This window comes from Melanostigma gelatinosum (assembly GCF_949748355.1).
Source record: "Melanostigma gelatinosum genome assembly, chromosome: 13".
Lineage (NCBI taxonomy): Eukaryota > Metazoa > Chordata > Actinopteri > Perciformes > Zoarcidae > Melanostigma > Melanostigma gelatinosum.
Genome location: NC_136646.1, coordinates 15,874,794 through 15,895,753, shown reverse-complemented (window position 1 = coordinate 15,895,753; position 20,960 = coordinate 15,874,794). Strand labels below are relative to the sequence as shown.

The window sequence follows — 20,960 nt, the reverse complement described above, 5'->3', positions numbered from 1 at the left end:
TTTTGCTTGCGTTCACATCGCAGTGAATTTGCACAAGCATTCTTAAAGACACAGCTACGGCTGAATCAAATGCGGTCAATGTTCTCAGCTATACACTCTGCACATATGGACGGAATATGGCATCAAAGGACTGAACAACTACTAACTAAATTACACAAATTGCACTATGAATGGTTCTTCTGTTTGTGTGGTCATATTTATGGGCTACGACGATGGAAAGAAAACTATACAGAGAGGATGAAAGGCAGCTGGTGTTCAAGGCCCTTCAACATTGATTTACTCATTCAGCATCTATGTATCTATGGTTACAGTTTCGTAAATCCAGCTCTCATCTGCATGTTGTTGCTTTGGACCTTGTCATGTTAAATAAATACTAACAGCAACACAATACTGGCCTGTGGGAGCCTTTGGATGCACTTGGGCATCATATAACATCAATCTATAACATGGTGATGGCTACACCAGAGTCATAGCGTCCCTTCATCTGACTTATTCTGGCAGCCAGCAGGAGCAGCAGGCCACTGACCACCTCCAGGCTGTAGGAGAGCCAGGCTGCGGCTAAGGACCAGCCGAAGGACACGTCCACGTGGGCGAGGTTCTCTGGGGGCACGATCCGCTGGAACTCCTCCATGGCTAGGTTTGAGTATTTGATGTAGATGCTGACCCCCGAGAGGGTAAAAAGACCTGTTAGTGCACAGAAAGCAACACATGGCACCATTAGAAAAACAAAACCTTACGTACAGATTGCCTTTGTACCTGAAACATGGATGATCCATCCTGAGGAATTTGAATAAATTCTCTTTGAATGAGATCCTTGTGCTGCCTAATCAAACACCGTAATCACCATGATGTGTTAACCAGTTCTTACAATGAGGTCATTCAGGTGATAATGTATTCAGAGGCAAATAATCATTTTCCAATGGAATCGTCATCACTTAACTCAATGGATGACATTAGATAATACAGACTTAATACATTAACGAGAAACAATTAGTGTTATCTTAAAGCATTAACGATTTAAAGCCGTTTCGAGAACAAAAAACATTTCTCATTCAAATACCAAGTATTCCAGCAAGGTGCTTCCAAATCTATTCCAATCATTTACAGGAGGAACCTGTGAGTTTGTGCTTTGTATTTTTAGTTTTTGATTTCCTAAACCGACAACTAGAGAGTCATAAAAATGACTGCAGAGGTGTGCTGACAAGAATAAAATACACTAAATGTCAACCCTAAAACACTTTAAATACCCAGTAATCCCCACTGCGCAATTCAGACCGACCTTTAGTGTGGAAGGTCTGAATTGCCATGGAAGGCAGAACCAACAAACTGTGCAAATGTTTGCAGGTCGACCCAGTTAACTACTAATCATCGTCTACCACGTAATTTGCCGAGTTGGTACGTAAGTACAGTATAGTGAGAAAAAAAGGTTAGCAAGTACGAATGTCATGAACAGTGCGAGGCGGCACAGCGGGTTATGCAGACTTCTGTTTCATAGAGGGATGTAGAAAGTCCTTTTCACATTGACGTACAACTCGTGAGAGTTTAGTAACAGATGATATAGTTTTGCTGTTGTTACATCCTGTCAATTTTTGCAGTATGCAAAGCAGCATGCTTTTCTAGCTATTCCGACCTACAATCCTCTGCGCAGCAGATTTATGAGCCAAGAGGCTAAAAGGTCAAGGTGCACTCTTTCGATGAAGTGGCAATTTGAATTGAAGTATCAATTAATTAATCAATTAACATGTACTTTAGGTGCGCGACAGTGCAGCCAGACTCAGAAACTCTCACACAAACTCACTTTTCAGTTTATTTCAATACCACAGATAAGCAAATGTGCACGTTTATAACTGTGAATTGTAATACGGTGTATGCAACCCGATACTGAACTCACACTAAGCGTGAACTCTCACTAGTGTGGATGCATCTCAACACTGGGCCAGTGCCGGTGCCTAATCCACCGAGTATAAGAGGTGCTTTTGAAAGTGGAGGAGCGGATGCTTGCAGGTCTTCGGTGTAGAGACGTGGACAGGCCATTTGGTGCAAAGCATGACATTAGCTGTCTGGGAGGCTGGGCCTGTCAGCAGAGATGGTAAAATAGAAACGGTAATAAGACCCTCTACTTCTGAACCCTTCACAGTGTAGGAAAAGTTCATGTTATTTTTGAGACCATCATTTTGGCAAATATGCAGATTAGCAATTATAATTTTCAGTCTACAGCAATTGTCTGTGAGGCAGTGCTTTGAGATAAATGCTAAAATTAGCATGCTCACCAAAGTTATTACAATTCATCCCGAGGGGAACCTAAATGCGTTTACAAAAATGTCATGGGAACAATAGTTGAAACATTGCATCCTGGAGCAAAGTATTGGACCGATCTCACCAACACACAACCTCTGTAGTACATCAAATGTAAGGGCTATGTCTCATATTATCATATAATTACATGCAAGGAAGATGTAGTTCATGATGTGACTGCCCATGATTGCCGGGATAAGACACAATGTATTCAATGAAACAAAGTACATTACATTTTGTTGATATTTTACAGGGATGCCATTTGAAAAAGAACGACTTCAGAGAGCATGCAATGACGATCGCAGGGGAAAGTGTCTCTGAATCTTTCAATCAAGAACAAGCTCTTCTGCTATCTTGTGCCACTTTATCATAATGAGCAATCAACTCCACATGTTGCGATCAATGCCGTTATTTGTATCCTTTTCCAACGGGTGAATATTTGGCGATGTGATGTCGGTTTGGTTCCCTTAGAAGCGGTCCGGCACCACCTCTTACCAGCGGACTCGTATCGGTTGTTTTGGTCCACACCAAAGTCAATTACTACGTCTCAACTGTCCGAACTAACTGCACCAAGAGTTGAACCGCACAAGAGTTCTGTTAAAACAGACTAAATGTTTGCTTACCATGGAAATATTGTCAGTAGATCATACAACCAGCTGTTGTAATTCACACTGTTCTACAGCATTGAAGTGTTTGGTAATTGGTGTCAAAACTGTGATTTAGCATATGGGGGTCCAATCTGTCACAGATGATTGTGCTACTATAATTGCATCTGAGAATCTTGAATCACTCATGCTTTGTCTATTCACAAAATGTGAAAAACTGATTAAATGGAAAGACAGAAGTCTGGCACAGTAAGCTCTAACCAGTTTAAAAGTGTCTATTATTTCCTTATAAAATCCCAATTTCCGCACTTCTATTAACAGTGTAATCAAAAAGATCATTACCTAACGCGACTCAAGTCAAATGGGATTTTGAATGTCAGATATGTATTATGTAGCTGCGGATTCTGTGGATAACCGTCTGCTCCAGTCAACTGCAAGATATAATATTCATTCTAATTGCAGGTTTGTTATTGGCCCTCAGTGTAAGAAAGTACAAATGAGATTTTAGCAGTTGCCTTAAGGTCAGAAGTAAAAGACAGCACTTGACATTATCTTTTCATGGTTTTCTATGTGTAGTTAAGGCACCTGCATGTATAAAATGTGCAGCCCACACAGGCTTTTCTCATGCCGTTTTTGATGTTGGCCATACTGCCCAGCCCTAACCATACATCACTGACATGACAAAGCAAAGGGTTTGCTACAGAACAGCCCAGACGCAAAACATGCGGAATTGCCACAAGCACAGAAAACAAAACAATCTGTGTGGACTCACTGCAGAAGAGAACATAGGATGCTGTTCCAGCCAGCAAGTTGGGACTGTAGGCCAGCGAGCTGACGAGTCCAAAGATCCAGCCGAACACCAGCAGCACCAGGCTGAGAGGCAACATGATGACCACCACCTTGTGCAAGCCTGCAAACACATTCACAAACACACAGTGTTTCAGGTCCTATGCCCTCACCAATGCGCTATCCCGACCCTAACCAATCGTCTCTGCCTCAACCAGCTAAACAGGGCGGTCCTTGCCAAGAAACACAGTCTCCTCATTGGAAACAAGGCGGGTTAAAAGAGAATATGTCACAGCATTGGGGCACAATCATAGAAGACGAGGATGATTGAATCGCTAATTTGACTGAAGCATCTACAGGGTTGGTGTCATAGCTACCTACTGTATTAGTCACCTACTTTATGGGTGACAATTACAATTCTGCAATTATTGAAAAGATCTTTAACAACGATACTTTACATTTGGAAATCTTCTGTTCTACATCATCCGCCCTCCATTTTAGCATACCTAAATAATTCTGTCAGGCCAAGCACAGCCAAAGAGCTGTGCGGACACCATCCCTTCATTTCTAGCGCTGTCTGCTTTTTTTTTTTTTAGGTGTCTCAAATTATGTTCTCTGCTGCCCCAGTCCACAGCATTGCTTTTCTCCCATGCTGGTACTCATTTTCTCCAAACAGGGGGTGTGAATAGAATAGAAAAGTACTTTATTCATCCCCAAGGGGAAATGTGTCAAAATAATGCAGCGACTATGGATAAATACCTCACACAAACCTACTTCAAAACGCCCGAGCTATCCCTGTAACGACAAGTCAGCTGGATATACCGCTGAGTTTGCAACCATTTGCAAAAGCAGTTAAGACATTTAGATTGATTTCTACCATCCAAGGAGGCACTATTTTCCAGTTTTATTGTCAATTGGGTATGAAAATCGTGTTGAGACTTGCTTAAGAGAGCTTCTATCACAAGCAGTGTATTACTGTACTTCATTACAAACAGGGAATGTTTCAGAAAACACCATCCATAGCAAAAATGTTCATGTTTGTTTGATGTATTGTGGATGGGGTTTTCTGACGGCAAACTGTTACATGTGAATGTCATTTCTTCAGCAGCCAACTACACCGATACATTCTTTGAGTCAGAAATCACTGACTGATAAACAAAACCACTCACCAAGGAGGTGCCTTTCCACTTCTGACAGGCTGGACATATTTGCTGTGAACGAAGGGATGACTGAGCTCATGTTTGCTCCTGAAAATGTCAAGAGAAAAGGTTACACACGACGAGATGCGTGGACAGAGCTGTAAGACTGGAAAATGACGACTAACAGTGTCACTTTTTAAACACATTCGTACAAATATTCAATATATTTAGAAATTCAACTAATCAAACCAATGAAAGACCTCTCGACAGATATTCTCAGCTCTGCATGTGCGAGAGGTGTGCACCTCTGCGCAGAATAAAGCTCAAGTTGCTGCTTCTGTGAGCTCAGCCAGTGCAGTAGTAGAGGACATAGCAACAATTGTGTTGGTGCATGTTCCACCTTTAGGTCACAGGTGCACTGCCTGAAGAGCTTTATACATTATGTTGTCTCATTATATGGCATTTACTGTGAACTGTGGGCGGCACCAGCAACACAGTGGATCTGGGACCTCAAACTGAAACGTATGAGGAGTTAATAATTCAGCACAGTCTGTGTCATTTATTTATCCAAGATAAAATCACTGGCATTTCACTGATCCTGTGCTTTAGAGTCACACAACTATATGATTTACTGCAATCAGTGATGAATGAATTGCAGTGAATATAACTGTAGCAGCTGTAACTGAACATGGTAGCAGAATGAGAGAGAAACCCTTGGTCAATGACCAATGAATGAACAATAATACATCTCAACGGGATCACATTCACTCCACAGCAGATCGATTTTCTTTTTTCTTTCACTGTCAACATAAGAGACGGCAAATAATGGATATTGCATGAGAGAATAAGCCTTTTACTCACAACAGGGTTACTGCCACATGACAATGGCTTCTCAAAATGACCCCACGTAAGAAACAGCGCAAAAGTTATGCTGGAAAAATAAGGTCTGCATCCGATCTAATTACAGCACACGCACCATCCTGGAGTAAATGACACCCTCTGACTAAACGCTCATGCAAACTACATACTGACATATGTTGGCTTGAGATGATGATATACCTTCATTAATTCTCCATAGTCCAGAATGTGAACTCAGGTCGTCTGAACCTGTGCAGTTGGGTTTATTCACATCGATAATGTACCAGTAATCAGTTCCAATAGCCACTGCGAGGAGGCTGAAGCTGAGCAAACCTGTAAACCCAGCAGTGACAATTACCAATCCGTACCTCATTATACAGTCCACAACGCACAGCGCAGTTACTCTAAAAGTCGGTGCAGTTTCTATATTATGTTTTACTGTATCCTGTATCGACGCTCAAAGATGTGCGATGCGTAAAAGCTCTCCCCTCCCCGTAGTGCTGTTCTCTATTGCATTCACGACCCTAAAAACGCAATTTAGGATGGAAACTGAGCAAAGCGTAATCCCGTAATTGTTTACTTTAAGAGGAAAAAAAGGAAGAAAAAATAAAAGAAGACCGGTACATATCGAGCTCGCCACCAGTTTAGAACACACTGACGAGCATAAAGGTACAGCGCGCTGGGTTGATCCATAATGTCCAGTTAAGGAAATAAAACACCACACGTGCGGTAAGGAATTCCAAAATAAAACCCCGATCGCGAAACATCATTGGTGGAGGTGCTTGACATTTATTTTTGGACACAAACTAGTCTCCATCCGGTCACAGTTCAGTTATCTGATATTTACTTGACTCTTACCGTAACTTAATTGGAGACTGTTTTCAGAGTGGTTGCTGCTCTAACTAGATACGCGTAATTTGTACCGAGCCCACCCTTTTGTCACTAAAGATACACTCGTCAATTACAAAAACAACATGAAACAAAACTGACATAACAAATTAAAACAACATTTAAGGTTAATTGCGTGTACCTACCTACTCAAAATAAGAAAATACAAAAGCACCTGGCTTATAAGATCATCACATTTAAGAAGTTGGGTGGCATTGCATCGTGGTTACAACACACAATCATTGAAAATGACTCAGCTGTTGACCAGGCATTTAGAGACGCCTAAAGGTGCTGTGGGTGGGGCAGCTGAGATGAACAGTCCGTTTATCAGCACACCTGAGCCCAAATCAATGAAAGACAAAATACCATCTATTGTGCTGGTAGCTTTGCAAACCGACAGGGACGTTTGCTAAGTTGAAAAGAAGAGTGGGCTCGTTGCGGTTGTATGAGGAACAACAGCGGAAACTGCGGAGAGATCCACTGGTTGACCTGTTGAACGAACTTTCGCGTCACTCTCTGAGGGAAGCTGTTTTACGCTTGAACGCTTGTAGGTGCCCGTAAGCTTTATTTTTTTCCCTGACCCACGAAAGAACTGTTTTATTTCTAAAATGTAAAGAAATTGGTATAAATTAAGCAAAACTATCAAATTATTAACATAGCATCATGTACATTATTAACATAGCATCATGTACCCCTCTAAAGTCTTTCTACTTACAACTGCAGTGTGATAGGAACCGGTTGCAGGTTGTCTTGTAAATGGCATTCACTTTTGTCAGTTCCTAATTTAAGTGGATGCGTTGAGTTGGCTGATTGTTTTGATGCTGTATAGAAGGCATCCCTGCAATCATCATACAATTTGAGAGTCAACGATGCAACTGGACACAGCAGGATAACATCTCTGACAAACAGTGACATACAGTGCTTGCTATGTTTGAGTACAGCAGTGTGATGTTATTGGAAGAGGATGTGGTGCCAGTATAAAGGTTCTAGCACACATTGGTTTAAAAAAAAAAAAAAGTACATCTACACACTGTTATTTGAAACAATGTGCTGCATAGTCCTCGTAAATTCTTACTTTTGTGTACTCTGCATCACAAATAAAGTATGATTTGCCTTTTCCTAAACGACGGCTCACAAATGACTGTTCTCAGTCAAAACAAAGCAGGTCATAAGCAAGCTTTCTTTCAAACAGGTTGCTGTTTGTACTCAGAAACAGGGGAGACAAAGTTCAAGTTCGTTCTGGCATGGTGGATTCTGTACCCAGTTGTGTCCGTTTTAATAAAAAGTCTTATTTTATACATTTGCATCAGACAATAAGGAGACAGGAAGATTTGTCAGGTGTTGGATGGGAAATGGATGGGCTCCTCTGGATCACTGTGATCTTGTGATGCATCAAAACCCGGCAGCCTATTTGCAGTTGAATTGCATTTCAGTTTCCACAGATGAATCTGCGGTGACATGTAGGTAAATCAGAAGGGTACACTGCAATAATTAAAACGTGCATTAAAGTATAATCAATTTAATTCTGTCATCATATGTCTTCATGCACATTCTCTCTTTGTGAGAATTATTTTATGTCTGTCTGAAGCCATTTAATTGCCCAACAAACACAACCATTCAACATATGTACAGTAGACTTGTATCTTCACTGCACTTGTAAACACGTGCACATTTGCATATTCTTTCATCTTTCATCAATTATGTAATCTTTTGATTTGCTCGTGAGTATTTTCACCCAGAACATCTGTGAAATTCGCCTAAAACCTCAGCCACACTTTTTGCATTCCATTTTTAATCATATAATATTACAGCCACAATGATTCATGCTTGATGTAAGCAGCATAACAGCTGGCTTATATTGTTGGCAAGATGAATTGCCACGTCTCTTTAAATTTGAACCACAATTTATTGCTAATAATCTCTTCAGAGGGATTGCTTTGGCTTTTGCCTCGTGTGAAATAACATGCAACTCAGTTCACGGTTCACCTCTGCTCTGTCACAACAGCCAACTTTCTGACATTTAAGTTTTCGCCCAATTTTTCCACAATCCCCGTATATGTTATACACCTATTACATGTGCACTTACAGTACGGTTGAGCCGGTGGACATGTTTGTTTGAGGTTTGTCGTGTTGGCATTCTGCTTTTCTGTTTGCATGTTGTGCTGCAACAGTTTGCACAGTTAACCTAATGCAATGAATATGACACCAACTCACTAAATCTGCTCTGTTTTTGCAGATTCATTACAAGAATGCAAGAGGAAGAGACTCAGCCGCATGACATTAAACTGTGAGAGGCAGTATGAAGATGCAAGAGCAGCGTGATGAACCAACACAGCATCAGAAGGTAGGAAAACTAACTCTGGGTTGACAGGTCTGTGTGTCCACCAGTTTCAATGGCCAGATTGTGATCATTCATGTCTTTTTCTGTTGCTCACAGTGACCAGATACTCTTCCTATGTATTAGATGTACTCAGTAACATTTACGTTTACTTCAAGGTTTATATTAAATCTCCAGTGTTTGATCTCTTTGGCTATAAGTTGGCTGGTCTAGTGTGTGTGAGGTCTGTGCACTGTAGATGAGCTGAGCCTCATAAGCAGCATTCCTGTCATGTTGGAGCCGATGGGTTCATTGGCTTTAAGCTGTTTTTTGTTGCTCTTTATTTTTTTTGTATCCTAATTAAAAAGTGGCACATGGTCTATTTCAGCTTGGCTTCGATTGTGTGTTGTGTTTCTGTGGACTCTTTGTTTTGTTAGGGTGTTCCCACACATCCCTACTTCTATAGCAAAATGATGATATAGTTTAATATTTATAGCCAGGTTCAGGTTGGTCTTGGATAGGTAGGTGGCCAGATTGTTTTGTGGCATAGAATGTCCTCCTTCTTTTGTCTTCGTTCAAAAAAAGAAATGACCTCCCTCCCTTTAGATTTTTTTTTTTAATGTTTTATGTAAAACCCTGTTGGGATTACACTGACATTTGGGCTTTTTCTTGAAAATCAATTTCTTGCTCCTTTCCAGATTCACGGCCAAGGCCCAGTTCTGGCAGAATATCTGTCAAAAGGCAGCTGTTGTTTGGCTGCATTATTCGGTCCTCTGCAAACAGAAGTCATTATTTGAGTTTTCCTAACAGATGGAGACCAGGGACGTCTGAAGGGTGAAGGTGTGGTTTGTTGTTCGATAATTTGGCAGTCTGACTTTGGCTGATGGCATTATGTTGAGGTTTTTTGCAGTTGGTTGTTTTAAGGATGCAGAATAACTTGTCCAAATGCTATTTACACATACTATGCCTTAATACATTTGATCTAACAGACATTTAAAACAACCTCCAATAAACGCAGCCAGTATTATACCAAGATTCAGATGATTTACTGTATTTAGGTAGCTATCTTTATAGTTATGTATTTTCACAGCCGTATATTTTAACAGTTTAACTACAGAAATGATGTGTAAAAGGGTGAGGGTTGACCCTCACCCTTTTATTTTTAGATGGCGCCATTATTTTACTTGAAATGAGAGAACATTTATTGATTTATTATTTATAATCCATCCAGTTAAATTGGAAAACTGAGAATAATTGTTAAAATAATTGTTTTTCTTTTTTTTTTAAGAGAGTCAACTGAAATTCCGGGAAAGAAATGCTATATTTGTTATGGAGACGGTGATGATCAGGAACCTGAAAGAGTTCCTGTAAATTATGCAAAAATCATGTCTTGTTCTCCTTAACTCATATAGGTGTTGTGTACTGCAAGTGAAAGCTGATGCCAGTTCCAGTTAAAAACGCAGAGTTGCCGAAAGTGTGCCAACAGATGTCAGGTCGGTTTCAGTGTGGGGGATTGCTAACAGGTGTTGTGCTTGTTGTGATTGCAGCAGGAAATGTTACTTTCACAGCACTTGTTTGGATTGTGTTGTGGTTGGGGAAATAGCTGCCAAGACTATATTTCAGCAATTTGGTTTAATTGTTACCATCATTTTTTAATTATTTTTGTTGACGAAGTAAAGGCCACATACAGAACCAGTTACTGGGTATTATGACTCATCGTATTGTCGCAATAAAAGCAATGAATGGTATCTCTGTTCCATTTAAATGTCCCCCAAAGAGCCGGCATGCACAATATCAGGAGCCTGGAGCCGGCACATCTAGATTGAATAACAGTCAGGATTTAGTCATCCGTTATTAATTACCATGCCTTTCCTACTCAGCCAAAATTTGCCCTGTTGGGAAAGTCTTGAATCAGAATTGGCTTTATTGCATAAGTACATGTACACACGTTTTACAGGGAATTTGAATGAGACTATTTTGCATCGCACTCGATAACTAACCGTGAAATAAAATAAACGTTCATATTCAAGTCGAGTGTTCTGGAAGTTGTAAATTATACAAGTAGTGCAAAGAAATAAATACTGGATTGAGATAGACTGGATGACTATGTACAGTATATACATGTTAAATTGTCACTATACTGTATATACAACTTGTATGATTCATCATGACAGTGACGGATGATTTTTACATGTATAAAAAGTTGCATTAAAAACTGCAAAATGATAATCTGTAATGGCAACAGTGGTTGTTTTGGTGTTGAGGGTTATTGACAGTGTATGACTGATGTTAAGTGTTCATCAGAGTGACGGCCTGCGGGAAGATAATGTTCTTGTGTCTGATTGTTTTGGTGTCCAGTGCTCTGTGGCGCCTCCCAGAGGGGGGAAGCTAAAACAGGTTATGTCCAGGGTACGAGGAGTCTACAGTGATGCTTCCTGCCCGTTTCCTGACTCCTGACAGTAAGTCCTGGATGGAGGACAGGCTGGCACCAATGATTTTATTTTTTGTCTGTCTGTTGTAGTGTGTTCCTGTCCAGTTTGGAGGCAGGTTGAACTTCCTGAGCTGGGGCAGAAAGTTCAGTCTCTGCTGGGCCTTTTTCCTAAAGATGTCCATTTTGTAATTCTACTCAAGGTACTGGCAGAAGATGGATCCTAGAAACCGGAAGGTTTCCACAACAGACTGTTGTTCAGAATGGTGACAACTGAAGTCAACTGTCATCTCCACAGTTTTAAGAGCGTTCTGACCACACCAGAGGGCCAGCCGTTCAACCTCCCGGCTGTATGCAGACTCATCGCCGTGCCGGATGAGGCCGGTGGCCGTTATATTTTGATGACATTTACTGTCAAATTATGAACTGTAAAAGGCCTTTTTCCAACACCGCAAGAAAAACAAAAGTGATAATACTTTTGATTTTGATTAATTTCTTCAGCTTGAGTGACAAATTGCATGCGCCATGTACAGTACGACATGAGTAATTTGCTCAACGGTATTTTTTTTTTTGTCCTCATGACAAAGTGTCCTTGAGCAAGACATTGAACCTGACGTTGCTTTCAATGGGCAGGTCAGCCTTGCATGGCAGCTCTGTCACCGCTGGCGTGAGTCTGTGTGGAATGAATGAATGAATGAATGAATGAATGAGTGAATGATTTGCATAATGTTAAGTGCTTTGACTGTTCAGATAAAAAGGTGTTGTCCATTTACCGTTTGCCGTCCCTGCGATGAAAAGTCAAAATGTCTGCTATAAAAAAGGTAATTGATGATGATAAACCGAATTCATCATGCTTTACATTCTTAGTCACAGAAATCAAATGTTCTGGACATTACCTTACAATAAATTGTCAGACACTTTTGTTTAAACTGCCGATTCTGGGGACGCTTTACACAGCTGGACCCGGGGTTCCAACCATTGCTCAACCTCCTCTACCATCTGAACTGCTGAGTCACAAAGTCCACTCGTATTTTCTTAGCTTGGCATACAATTGTAGTCCCAAAGTCAACAAAGATATTGTCACGTTTTTATTGTCATCAACATTTTCAAAATTCATATGATAAAACAAAAAAACATCTCTATCAAATAGATTCTAAAATCTGGCTGGGGGCTGTTACAGGATGCACAGGTGACCAAGCATTTTACACCCTGCTCTCTAAAATGTCTCTCCATCAATTGCACACATCACAAAACCACTGGTTTAGACATTACACGTGAACTATTGCAGATTTGATCTCATCCTGGTTAATAACTGACAAAAATCTACAGGATAAATTGTATGAAGGTTCAGGTTGTCCTATTTGCTGCACACCAACATCTGTGCCAATAAAGTCTGGGCAGCTTGTGCCATTGATGGGTGTCAGGAGAATGTAATTAATTCAGTGAGTCCTGTGAGACCAAAATACAAAAAACGTCTTCCTTAAAAGGGCTGTGCTGGCTAAGGGTCAACTAGAGGCTACTGATCTCATTTTACAAAAGCAGTGTTTGGTAGATTGCTGACAGGAACACTCCAGCATTTTGTGAAATACATTTGTTTGCGGTCTTCTCCAGAGTTAGATGAGAAGATTCATATCTGTTTCAGTGGGATGTTCTTGGCCTAGCCATGCACAAAGAATGGGTGCAGAGGGAAGACGGATATCCCAGCTTTGTAAACAGTGAAACATAACATGTTTTCCAAATCTGTCTGAAGTAGCATTTTGCTGCTACATTGGATATGGCTTTGACGAACACCACAAAGTGTACAGAGCACTCGCTTCACAATCGAAATTCTCTACAATTTCTCATCTGACTTTGGGCAAATGGATGAAAATATATTTTTAGATATTTTCTAATCTCACCACCCAACTCTGAACAGTCTATAAAGGGATATAGAGTGCATTATTGTTTAAGGCCCCTAGGCAGAACACCACAGAAGCACTTTCTGAGTTCATACCTGGTACATTAAAAGGATGTATAGTCCATCAAATGTGCCCTGATGTGGATACATGACATTTCTACTGATATCCTGTGTCTCTGAACTCTGTCTCTGTAATTCTATGTGTTACACAACAACATATTTCAGTTTTTGCAGTGATGCTGAGTTAAGTATCCTCTAATATCCTCTTTGGATATTGCTCCGAATTGCAGAGGTGCCTGAGACAGTGCAGTCTATTTGCTCCAGTCCACTTCATTTACTTCATATGGTGCTTTTATGTAAGCTGTAAATGGTCTAAAAGTGGGAAAACATCATTGGCACCAGCCATCCGCTGTCCTCAAAGACAGTGGTGCATTACCTTTGCTTCGAGTGACGTCAATGATCCCACGAATGGAACATGTCAAAGTATTGAAATCATTGGAAATCTGTAAACAAACCCAGTAGGCTCGGTAGTAGGATAGAGGTTATAGAAGTATCCTGATAAACATGGTCGATTATGGTCTAGTCACCTTAACCAAGTTACGGTGAGTTTATTTTCTGTCTAGAAATAAGTGCAGCTGTTTGTTTTCTATAAGTAAACATAAGAATGCCGCCACACTGATCGATCCTTATCTTTTTAATTGTATATATATATATATATATATATATATATATATATATATATATATATATATATATATATATATATATATATATATATATATATATATATATATATATAATCAGTTTTGATAGACAGCGAAATCGTCAACATTTTCTTCAGTGTTTGGAGCTATTTATTCAATTTAGCCAGAGGAATTCAACAGGAGCACAATTACTAAATGTGTCTAATGTACCGAGTTAGGCGGCGTCACTCTTTACAAGCTGCACTAGCGACACTGATAGTATTTTCACCTTTTAAAGTCTGTGTGAGTCATAATGGAAAAATGTGGTCATTGATACACCTGCTGTAGCGGGAACTACCAGAGTGACGGTTTTGAGTACTTTGGCAGGTGTTTATATTTCTGTGTACACATTTTGTGACCGTGATAGCACAGCAACCGTACAACATGCAGTAACGAAAGCTTACATGTGTGTAGTTGAGATCAAAATGGAGGCAGAGTTGAATATGGATGTGCCTCCCCAATTTATGCCTCTGGCCCAATTATACATTACAGCTGGTGTGATCCCATCGCAGTTGTTGAATTTCTCTTTGTGCATGGACTGATCAGTATGGCCGCCTTCACAGATATTTGGTTGTCACTGTACCTCTATTGAACAAAGTGTGTCTGATGGAATTGGGACAGCCATAATGTTCTGTATTTGTGAAATTACATATTTTCACAGTATCTGTTGTTTGGTGATGGCATTGTCATTTGAGAGACAAAACATTTACAGTAAACACCACACATACTTTCCAAATATGTTCACTTCTTCCCAATTAAAAAACATCAAAAAAACATGGTATTGGGCACCTGGCAGCTAGTATAAAAACATTGAGGAAAATGTTACCCGTTCAGTCCTCTTCATTTGAGCTGCTAGAAGAGGGTCCTGCACCTCACTTGCTTTCTTCTTCTTTGAGGACCCTGATCAATACTCCCACAGAGAAGATACATCAATAGTTGTACCGTCACCCATAAGCGTACCTCCCTGGTCTCCACGAAGGTACTTGCCATCAGAGCCTTTGATGGCGACGCGTCCCTGCTCCAGGAACTCAAGGAAGAAGTCCTCTGGCTTTTCTCCATCTGAGCACACCAGGCCACTGCTTGAGACATACCAGAACTTTCCATTCACACCTGCAGAAGGATACCAGTGGATTATATGTTGGCTATTTGTTTGCATTGATTTCGTAGACGCTTCATATCTATGAAAATAGGATACAGATATATGTTGATTGTGTTCTGCAGAAATGTATGTTGTGACGTGCACACATAAAACACTGACTTTTAATATTGTAGGCGCCGTCATTGAAGATCAATGAGAAAATGTCATAGACGGATCGATTTGCGTTCAGAGTGTTGGAGTTCTTGTGGTGACACACAAAGCCAGTCTCTCCACGAAGGATCAGCATAGGGCGGTTGATGAGTTTCATCAGGAATAATTCGTCATCGCCTGCAATGAGGGACAAATGCTGTTCTTTTTTTCTTTTGCGTGGGTCAGCGAAGCGTTACCTGTGGCACAACTTTGAATCTCAGGTGGCTTGCCTGAAGGCTCTTACCCACTGTATCGCTGACTGCTGACAGCTGCCCGTTCTTCTTCGTAGAAACGTACTTGCCATTACTTGCTTTGAGTGCCACTCTCCGCCCTCGCCACTCAATGTCAAACATTGTGTTGACCTTGCTGGGAATAAAAAGCACGGAGAAGTTAGTGAGAGGTAAGTTACAACATGGAGGAAAAGCTCCTCTTTGAAAGCTATGGGCTACTTACACTTCTGTGGCGGTGGATTGGATCTCTCCGTGAGTCACTAGAGTCCAGTAGGATCCACCATTGGTCCTGAACGTAGACCTTTTGCTCTCCTTATCAATCTCCATCTGGAAGGTCTCCATGTCTGTCTCCACGTCCTGATTGGCTGAAATACTCACTCCTGGTGATAAGGGAAGAAAAGACGGCAATAATTATGTCTTTGTTCAATCGATTACAATGTTGCATCCTTTCAAATGTAATTTCCTCTCTCGGGCATTGCCAAAGAGACGTGTGTGCATGATACAATATTAATACAACATTTAATGTCATCCATGCATTTCTTGGTTGATAGCAATTTTGGTGTCCAGTGACATATTTCACCTCCCTGAAGGTGCCGTACACAAATGCATGATGCTTCGGCAAGGTGTTGCTTCAAGGCTGCTCCTGCACAGATTAGCCTCTCATAATTTAAGGGCGTGTCCAAGTGCAATAGCAAATGTCAACATATTGGATGACACATTGACCAAATTCTCAGTCACCTTCATGCATTTATGGCGTTTAATCAGACTCATTACATCATGCTCTGTGAAAAGTAGTGGAGTTTCAAACACATTTGGAGATTGCAATGTCTGCTAACCTTCTAATCTTTCGACATTAATCATTTTATGAAAAATTGTCTTCTGAAAATCCGTCTCTTAAGTAGCCTGTAAAACATTGACTCCTTCGACACTTTAAAGGTGATGATTTCAAAAAAGTCTGAAATAATGTGCATATCAGAATATGTTCACCTCTCAAGATTGTGGGAGTGTTTCATAGAGTTTGTGCAGAGGATCACGTTAAACTGCTTTCTGGCCATCTGTGAGCGTTGGATGTTCCCATGCCTCACTTTATGAACTTTTGCTCATCAACAAATTTCATGTGATCAACTCATTGCATACAAAAGCAAGTGTCTAAGCTTCACCTAACACAACATTTGCATAAAAGTGTGCCCATCTTTTCACTTGGGTGCGTCGGTGCACTATTCAGTCAAGTGCCTAACTTCAATCACAACCAGCCAATCTAGTGTTATACACTTAATCCACATGTATTAACTCTGACTGGTGGGGTGTGTCAGGCGGTGGAGAATACTCGGACGTGTAGCCTATAACTGAACTGTCTGCTGTAAATTCAAATGAGATGCCACAGAAATGTCCTTCAACCTTTCTCTTAAGCCTGTTACAACTCTAATCCCCCACAGCCACCCCTCCACTCTTCCTGTTCCTTCGCTTGCTGTAATTCCCTGAGTGGTAAAGCGCAAATCTGCACTGCAGGGCCCACTAAGCAGCTTTCAGTGCCTTGTTCCTTAAAAAACATGAAACTGCCACAAGGCCAGACACGACAGTAATTATTTGCCCTATATTATGAGAATAGAGTGCTAGGTTGTTGAAATATTGCCTTGATGGTGACCTTATTTTAATGCAGAATTATATTCATGCATAAGCATAATAATGAGTGCAGTCTAAAGTGAGTATAGATTTAATAAGGCTGTTAGTACTTTTAATTGAATTTTAAAGCTTTAAACAGCTGCAACAGAACATAATTTGCTCCTCGTTCCTCCCACATTGTTTGCTTGAACATAGAGGACAGAGAACATCACATCATACAGGCTGACAGGAGACTTTGTAATTCCTCTGCCCTGGCTGTAGCTCTGTCCGGCTGCCACCTGACTGCCACACTGGCTGACCGTAGAGCCACACAATTTGGAGAACTTCACTCGATGGTTGACGGTAAAGAGTGAGTAGCCAAGGCTGAATTAAAGTCCATTGATGGTAATTGACGGCCGTGGGGCACAGGTCTGCCCTTAAGTTATTTGCACGCTTAATCTTCAATAGACACACAGTGGAAACGACAAAGCCCAGTACCACAATTACCACCACAGTATGGCTGTCAACAATTCTGAACCAGCAAGTAATCAAGAAAGGTAGAGCTTTCCCCCATTAGCTGGTTGATGTTGCTGATTTAATTTTTGGTCACTGTAATACAATTGTAAACATTCAATCAAAACATATCCAGCCTGCTCATGTTGTCAAAAATCCCTAATTTCTATACAGTTTGATATTTGGATACACTTTATGCCCGCAACACCCAACTGCGGTACTGCTCCACGCGAGAATGTACTGTATTCTTATTTGTCAACAGGCCCACCGTGCACTCTACTGTGCTATGAGTTTAGCTGTTATATAGCGAGGGCTGTACTCTGAGCTAAAATCAATACCGAAACCTGCAAAATGTAACACCTGTGTTCTCCTTGGTCTGTTTTTTTAGTAGCTTTGAGATACTCTTGTATAGGTGAAAATGCATGGAAACTGAATACTGAAAGGAAAAAGAATATAGAGCGAAATCTGAGAGGACAACTGATCTGAAATCAACGGTACATGAAAGATGACTATTTCATTTAACCACCGACCGTGAAGATAAAAACATTTATCCTACTAAGTGGACAGTAAAGAGTCGTTTGAAAAAGGTAATTTAAAAAATATATTGTGCACTGCTCATTAATGAATCTGAAAATGGTCTCACCTAGTCTCAGGTGCTAACATTGTTAAAGTGCAAAGGGACTTTAGCTGCAAAGTGATTGCAAAACCATAGTGGTGGAAATTGCTTTGTTTCTGTCCAAGAAGTCAATAATTTGTTCTTGTCTGAACTCAGCATGGAGCCTCGAATAGGAGTTCTATCTATGTTTAGCTCACATGTTCGCTCATTGGTTTTATTCCCATTTGTCACCATATAGACACTTGTACTTTGCTTCATTTTGAATACATGCAAGGTTCTTTATAATGGATATGCAAACAATCAAATCTCATCCCTTAGTCTCGATGATTTTCAACAATGAAAATCATTTCCACTTTAAAGGTCCTCATTGATGGAATGAGAACACAATATACTGTAAGTGCAGCGATCCAATCCATTTCCTGTATGAAACTATTCCATTTTAGATGTTAAATGTTTTTCCCGAGACTACAATGCAGACTAATTACCTTGCTTGACCGAGACAAATCTTTTATTGGCTGCTTGAAAAACTACTTGTGGATGACTCTCCTCAAGATCAAACAGCTCATCCTTTCCGGGCTTGGAGCATCGGCCAGATCGCAGCGTCCCTGTGGGACCCACTGGGGTCAGATATTTTCCACCACAGTCCTTAAAGGCCAGCTTGCCAGATTTAAGCTCCAGTGTGAAGCTTGTAGTATTGGTGTTCTCCTTCACCAGTTTGCCGTCATTGCTGAGGAAACGGCTGTCGCAGGTCTTCAGGCTGTACTTGCCATCGAGGTATACCAAGGTGACCAGAGAGTCCACTCCCCAGGGAATGTTGCTATCCACCGAGATCTCTCCATCTGAAGCGGACAGATGGGCATAGCGCTTACGTGCCACACTGAGCAGGCTGGCCTGCGGGTGTAAAGCCAAATGGACGGCCCAGAGCTCTTGTTCCCCAATGGCTTGGGCAAAGCAGGACAGGTAGTCAGCCGAGCCTCCAAAGTAACGCAGGTAAGGCTCTGATTGCAGTGCCCAGCGACCATCAGATTGAGGCACAATAAGGAAACGGCAGTCGGGGTCAGGCTTCTCTGCCCCACATGTCATCTTTCCGTCTTTTTGAGATGCTAGATAGCGTCCCAGGTGGCTGCGGAGGAACACTACTTGGCCATCTTGCTCGTCCTGCTCTAAGGTCCAGATCTGCTTCTTCTTCATGCCGACGCCTGAGGCGTTCACCTTGAAGCCGAAAGCCTCAGCCGTCAGGTAGCGGCTCTCATAGTTGATGAGACCAAACTGCAGTTTTAGGGCCCTATTTATTCCGTTGGTGGGCATGCTTGAACAGGCCACACGTTCAGATTGCAAGTACAGAGGTTTAGGACAAAAAAGGGAAAGGGTAATGAGGCAAAGCAGGCATGAACCTGAAATGCAAAAATAAAATGCTTGATTTCTCCCCTCTTCCGTCTCTCAAGCCGTAAATTCGCTCCACTTATCTCCCTTGGTGGAATGTTTAGAGTTCGTTCCTTCTCCCGTCACTTTCCCTCTTTCCCCAGAGGGCTTGCACAGGCACTCGCTCTCTGTTCCTTATTGAGTTGGGATTAAAATCAGCAGGACAAAGCACCTCAATCCAACAAGCCGCTGACGTCACATACTCGTGCACCAACCACAAACCTCCCCTCCTCCTTCACCTTCTCCAGTACACACTCAGAACTCCTTCTCTGCCTCTTCCATGTCTTCCCCGCACTCTCATGTCTTTCTTTTCTCCTCCACTCTTGTCTTCCTTCACTGTAACTCACACTGGCACACTCATTTGTGAAACCTGCCACTGTGCACACCAGATGGAAATTAGCCTCTCTGGCTAACTCTGGCTCACTTACAGTGCAACTGTTGATTTAGTGTGCATTGTCCCTGGAAAAATAAATAAAACCTGACTCCCGATTGGTTGTTACTTTCACAATTAGGTTAATTTGCGAGTAGCCAGGCTATCCAGGCCTAGGATTATCCAAGCTTTGATCTGCTGGCGAGCCACAATTGGAAAATGTCCAGAGAGTTGCTTTAGGTTGCTCCCCACTGCTTCGACTTCTCTTTCGAGTCCTTTTCAGTTTTTCATGGGTTAGTTTGTGTAAATATATGCACATTTTTATTGACTTCCTATGCATGAATAAACCTTCTTCTCGTTAAAGACTTTATTTGTAGATTAAAATCATATTCACAAAGAGCCTCTGTCACATTGCATTGGACCAGGGTTAATGTACATGGCTGAATGATTAAGAGAGTCTTAACTCCCAAAGCAGTACAAAGGTTTCTTTCTGAAAGTTCTTACCCCACTTTGCCAGATGCAGGTACAGAGGAGCTACATAACAACATTATGCTTGCGTCAGTACATTAGAGATATGGAAATTTGTGGCGTTTGCGAGTTTAGCTGACAGCGATTTGAATAGCACATATTTGAATGCGCATGCATTGCCCATTTGCCTTTGCTCCATTTTCATCTTAGTTGATCCTCAGCCTAAATATTGTACTCTTCCACACCACCAACTCTGTTATTCTGTCAGTCGATTGATAATGGATGGCACAACTCCATGACCTTTGTCACAGTGCACACCATATGGTCAACATTTGTAAGAGCATTACCACCCTCTTTCTTTAAGGTTCCTGGAGATGTTGAGGGAAATGCCAAGGAGTACCAATTAGAAATACCAAAACCACAAGTGGGTTTGAAAACTGTAGCACAAAGCTAAATTCTTGGGGTATTATTTCTACTTGATAATCTTTAAAGGCC

The 20,960-nt window shown here is 41.2% G+C and overlaps 2 protein-coding genes across 2 annotated transcripts; both read right to left on the bottom strand.

Moving 5' to 3' along the window:
- Positions 1 to 439: 439 nt before the first annotated feature.
- Positions 440 to 6,056, bottom strand: LOC306786582 (transmembrane protein 235; the record flags this gene model as incomplete). The annotated part of the gene is made up of 4 exons (XM_079281395.1): positions 440 to 684; positions 3,673 to 3,810; positions 4,856 to 4,933; positions 5,885 to 6,056. The coding sequence occupies 4 exons, from the start codon at positions 6,054 to 6,056 to the stop codon at positions 440 to 442; spliced, it is 633 nt and encodes a 210-aa protein (XP_079137521.1).
- An 8,804-nt stretch (positions 6,057 to 14,860) lies between these two features.
- On the bottom strand, positions 14,861 to 19,513 carry fscn2a (fascin actin-bundling protein 2a, retinal; the record flags this gene model as incomplete). Its single annotated transcript, XM_079282605.1, has 5 exons — positions 14,861 to 15,066; positions 15,215 to 15,382; positions 15,489 to 15,610; positions 15,698 to 15,854; positions 18,691 to 19,513. 5 exons carry the CDS (start codon positions 19,511 to 19,513, stop codon positions 14,861 to 14,863), a joined length of 1,476 nt encoding a protein of 491 aa, XP_079138731.1.
- Positions 19,514 to 20,960: the final 1,447 nt, after the last annotated feature.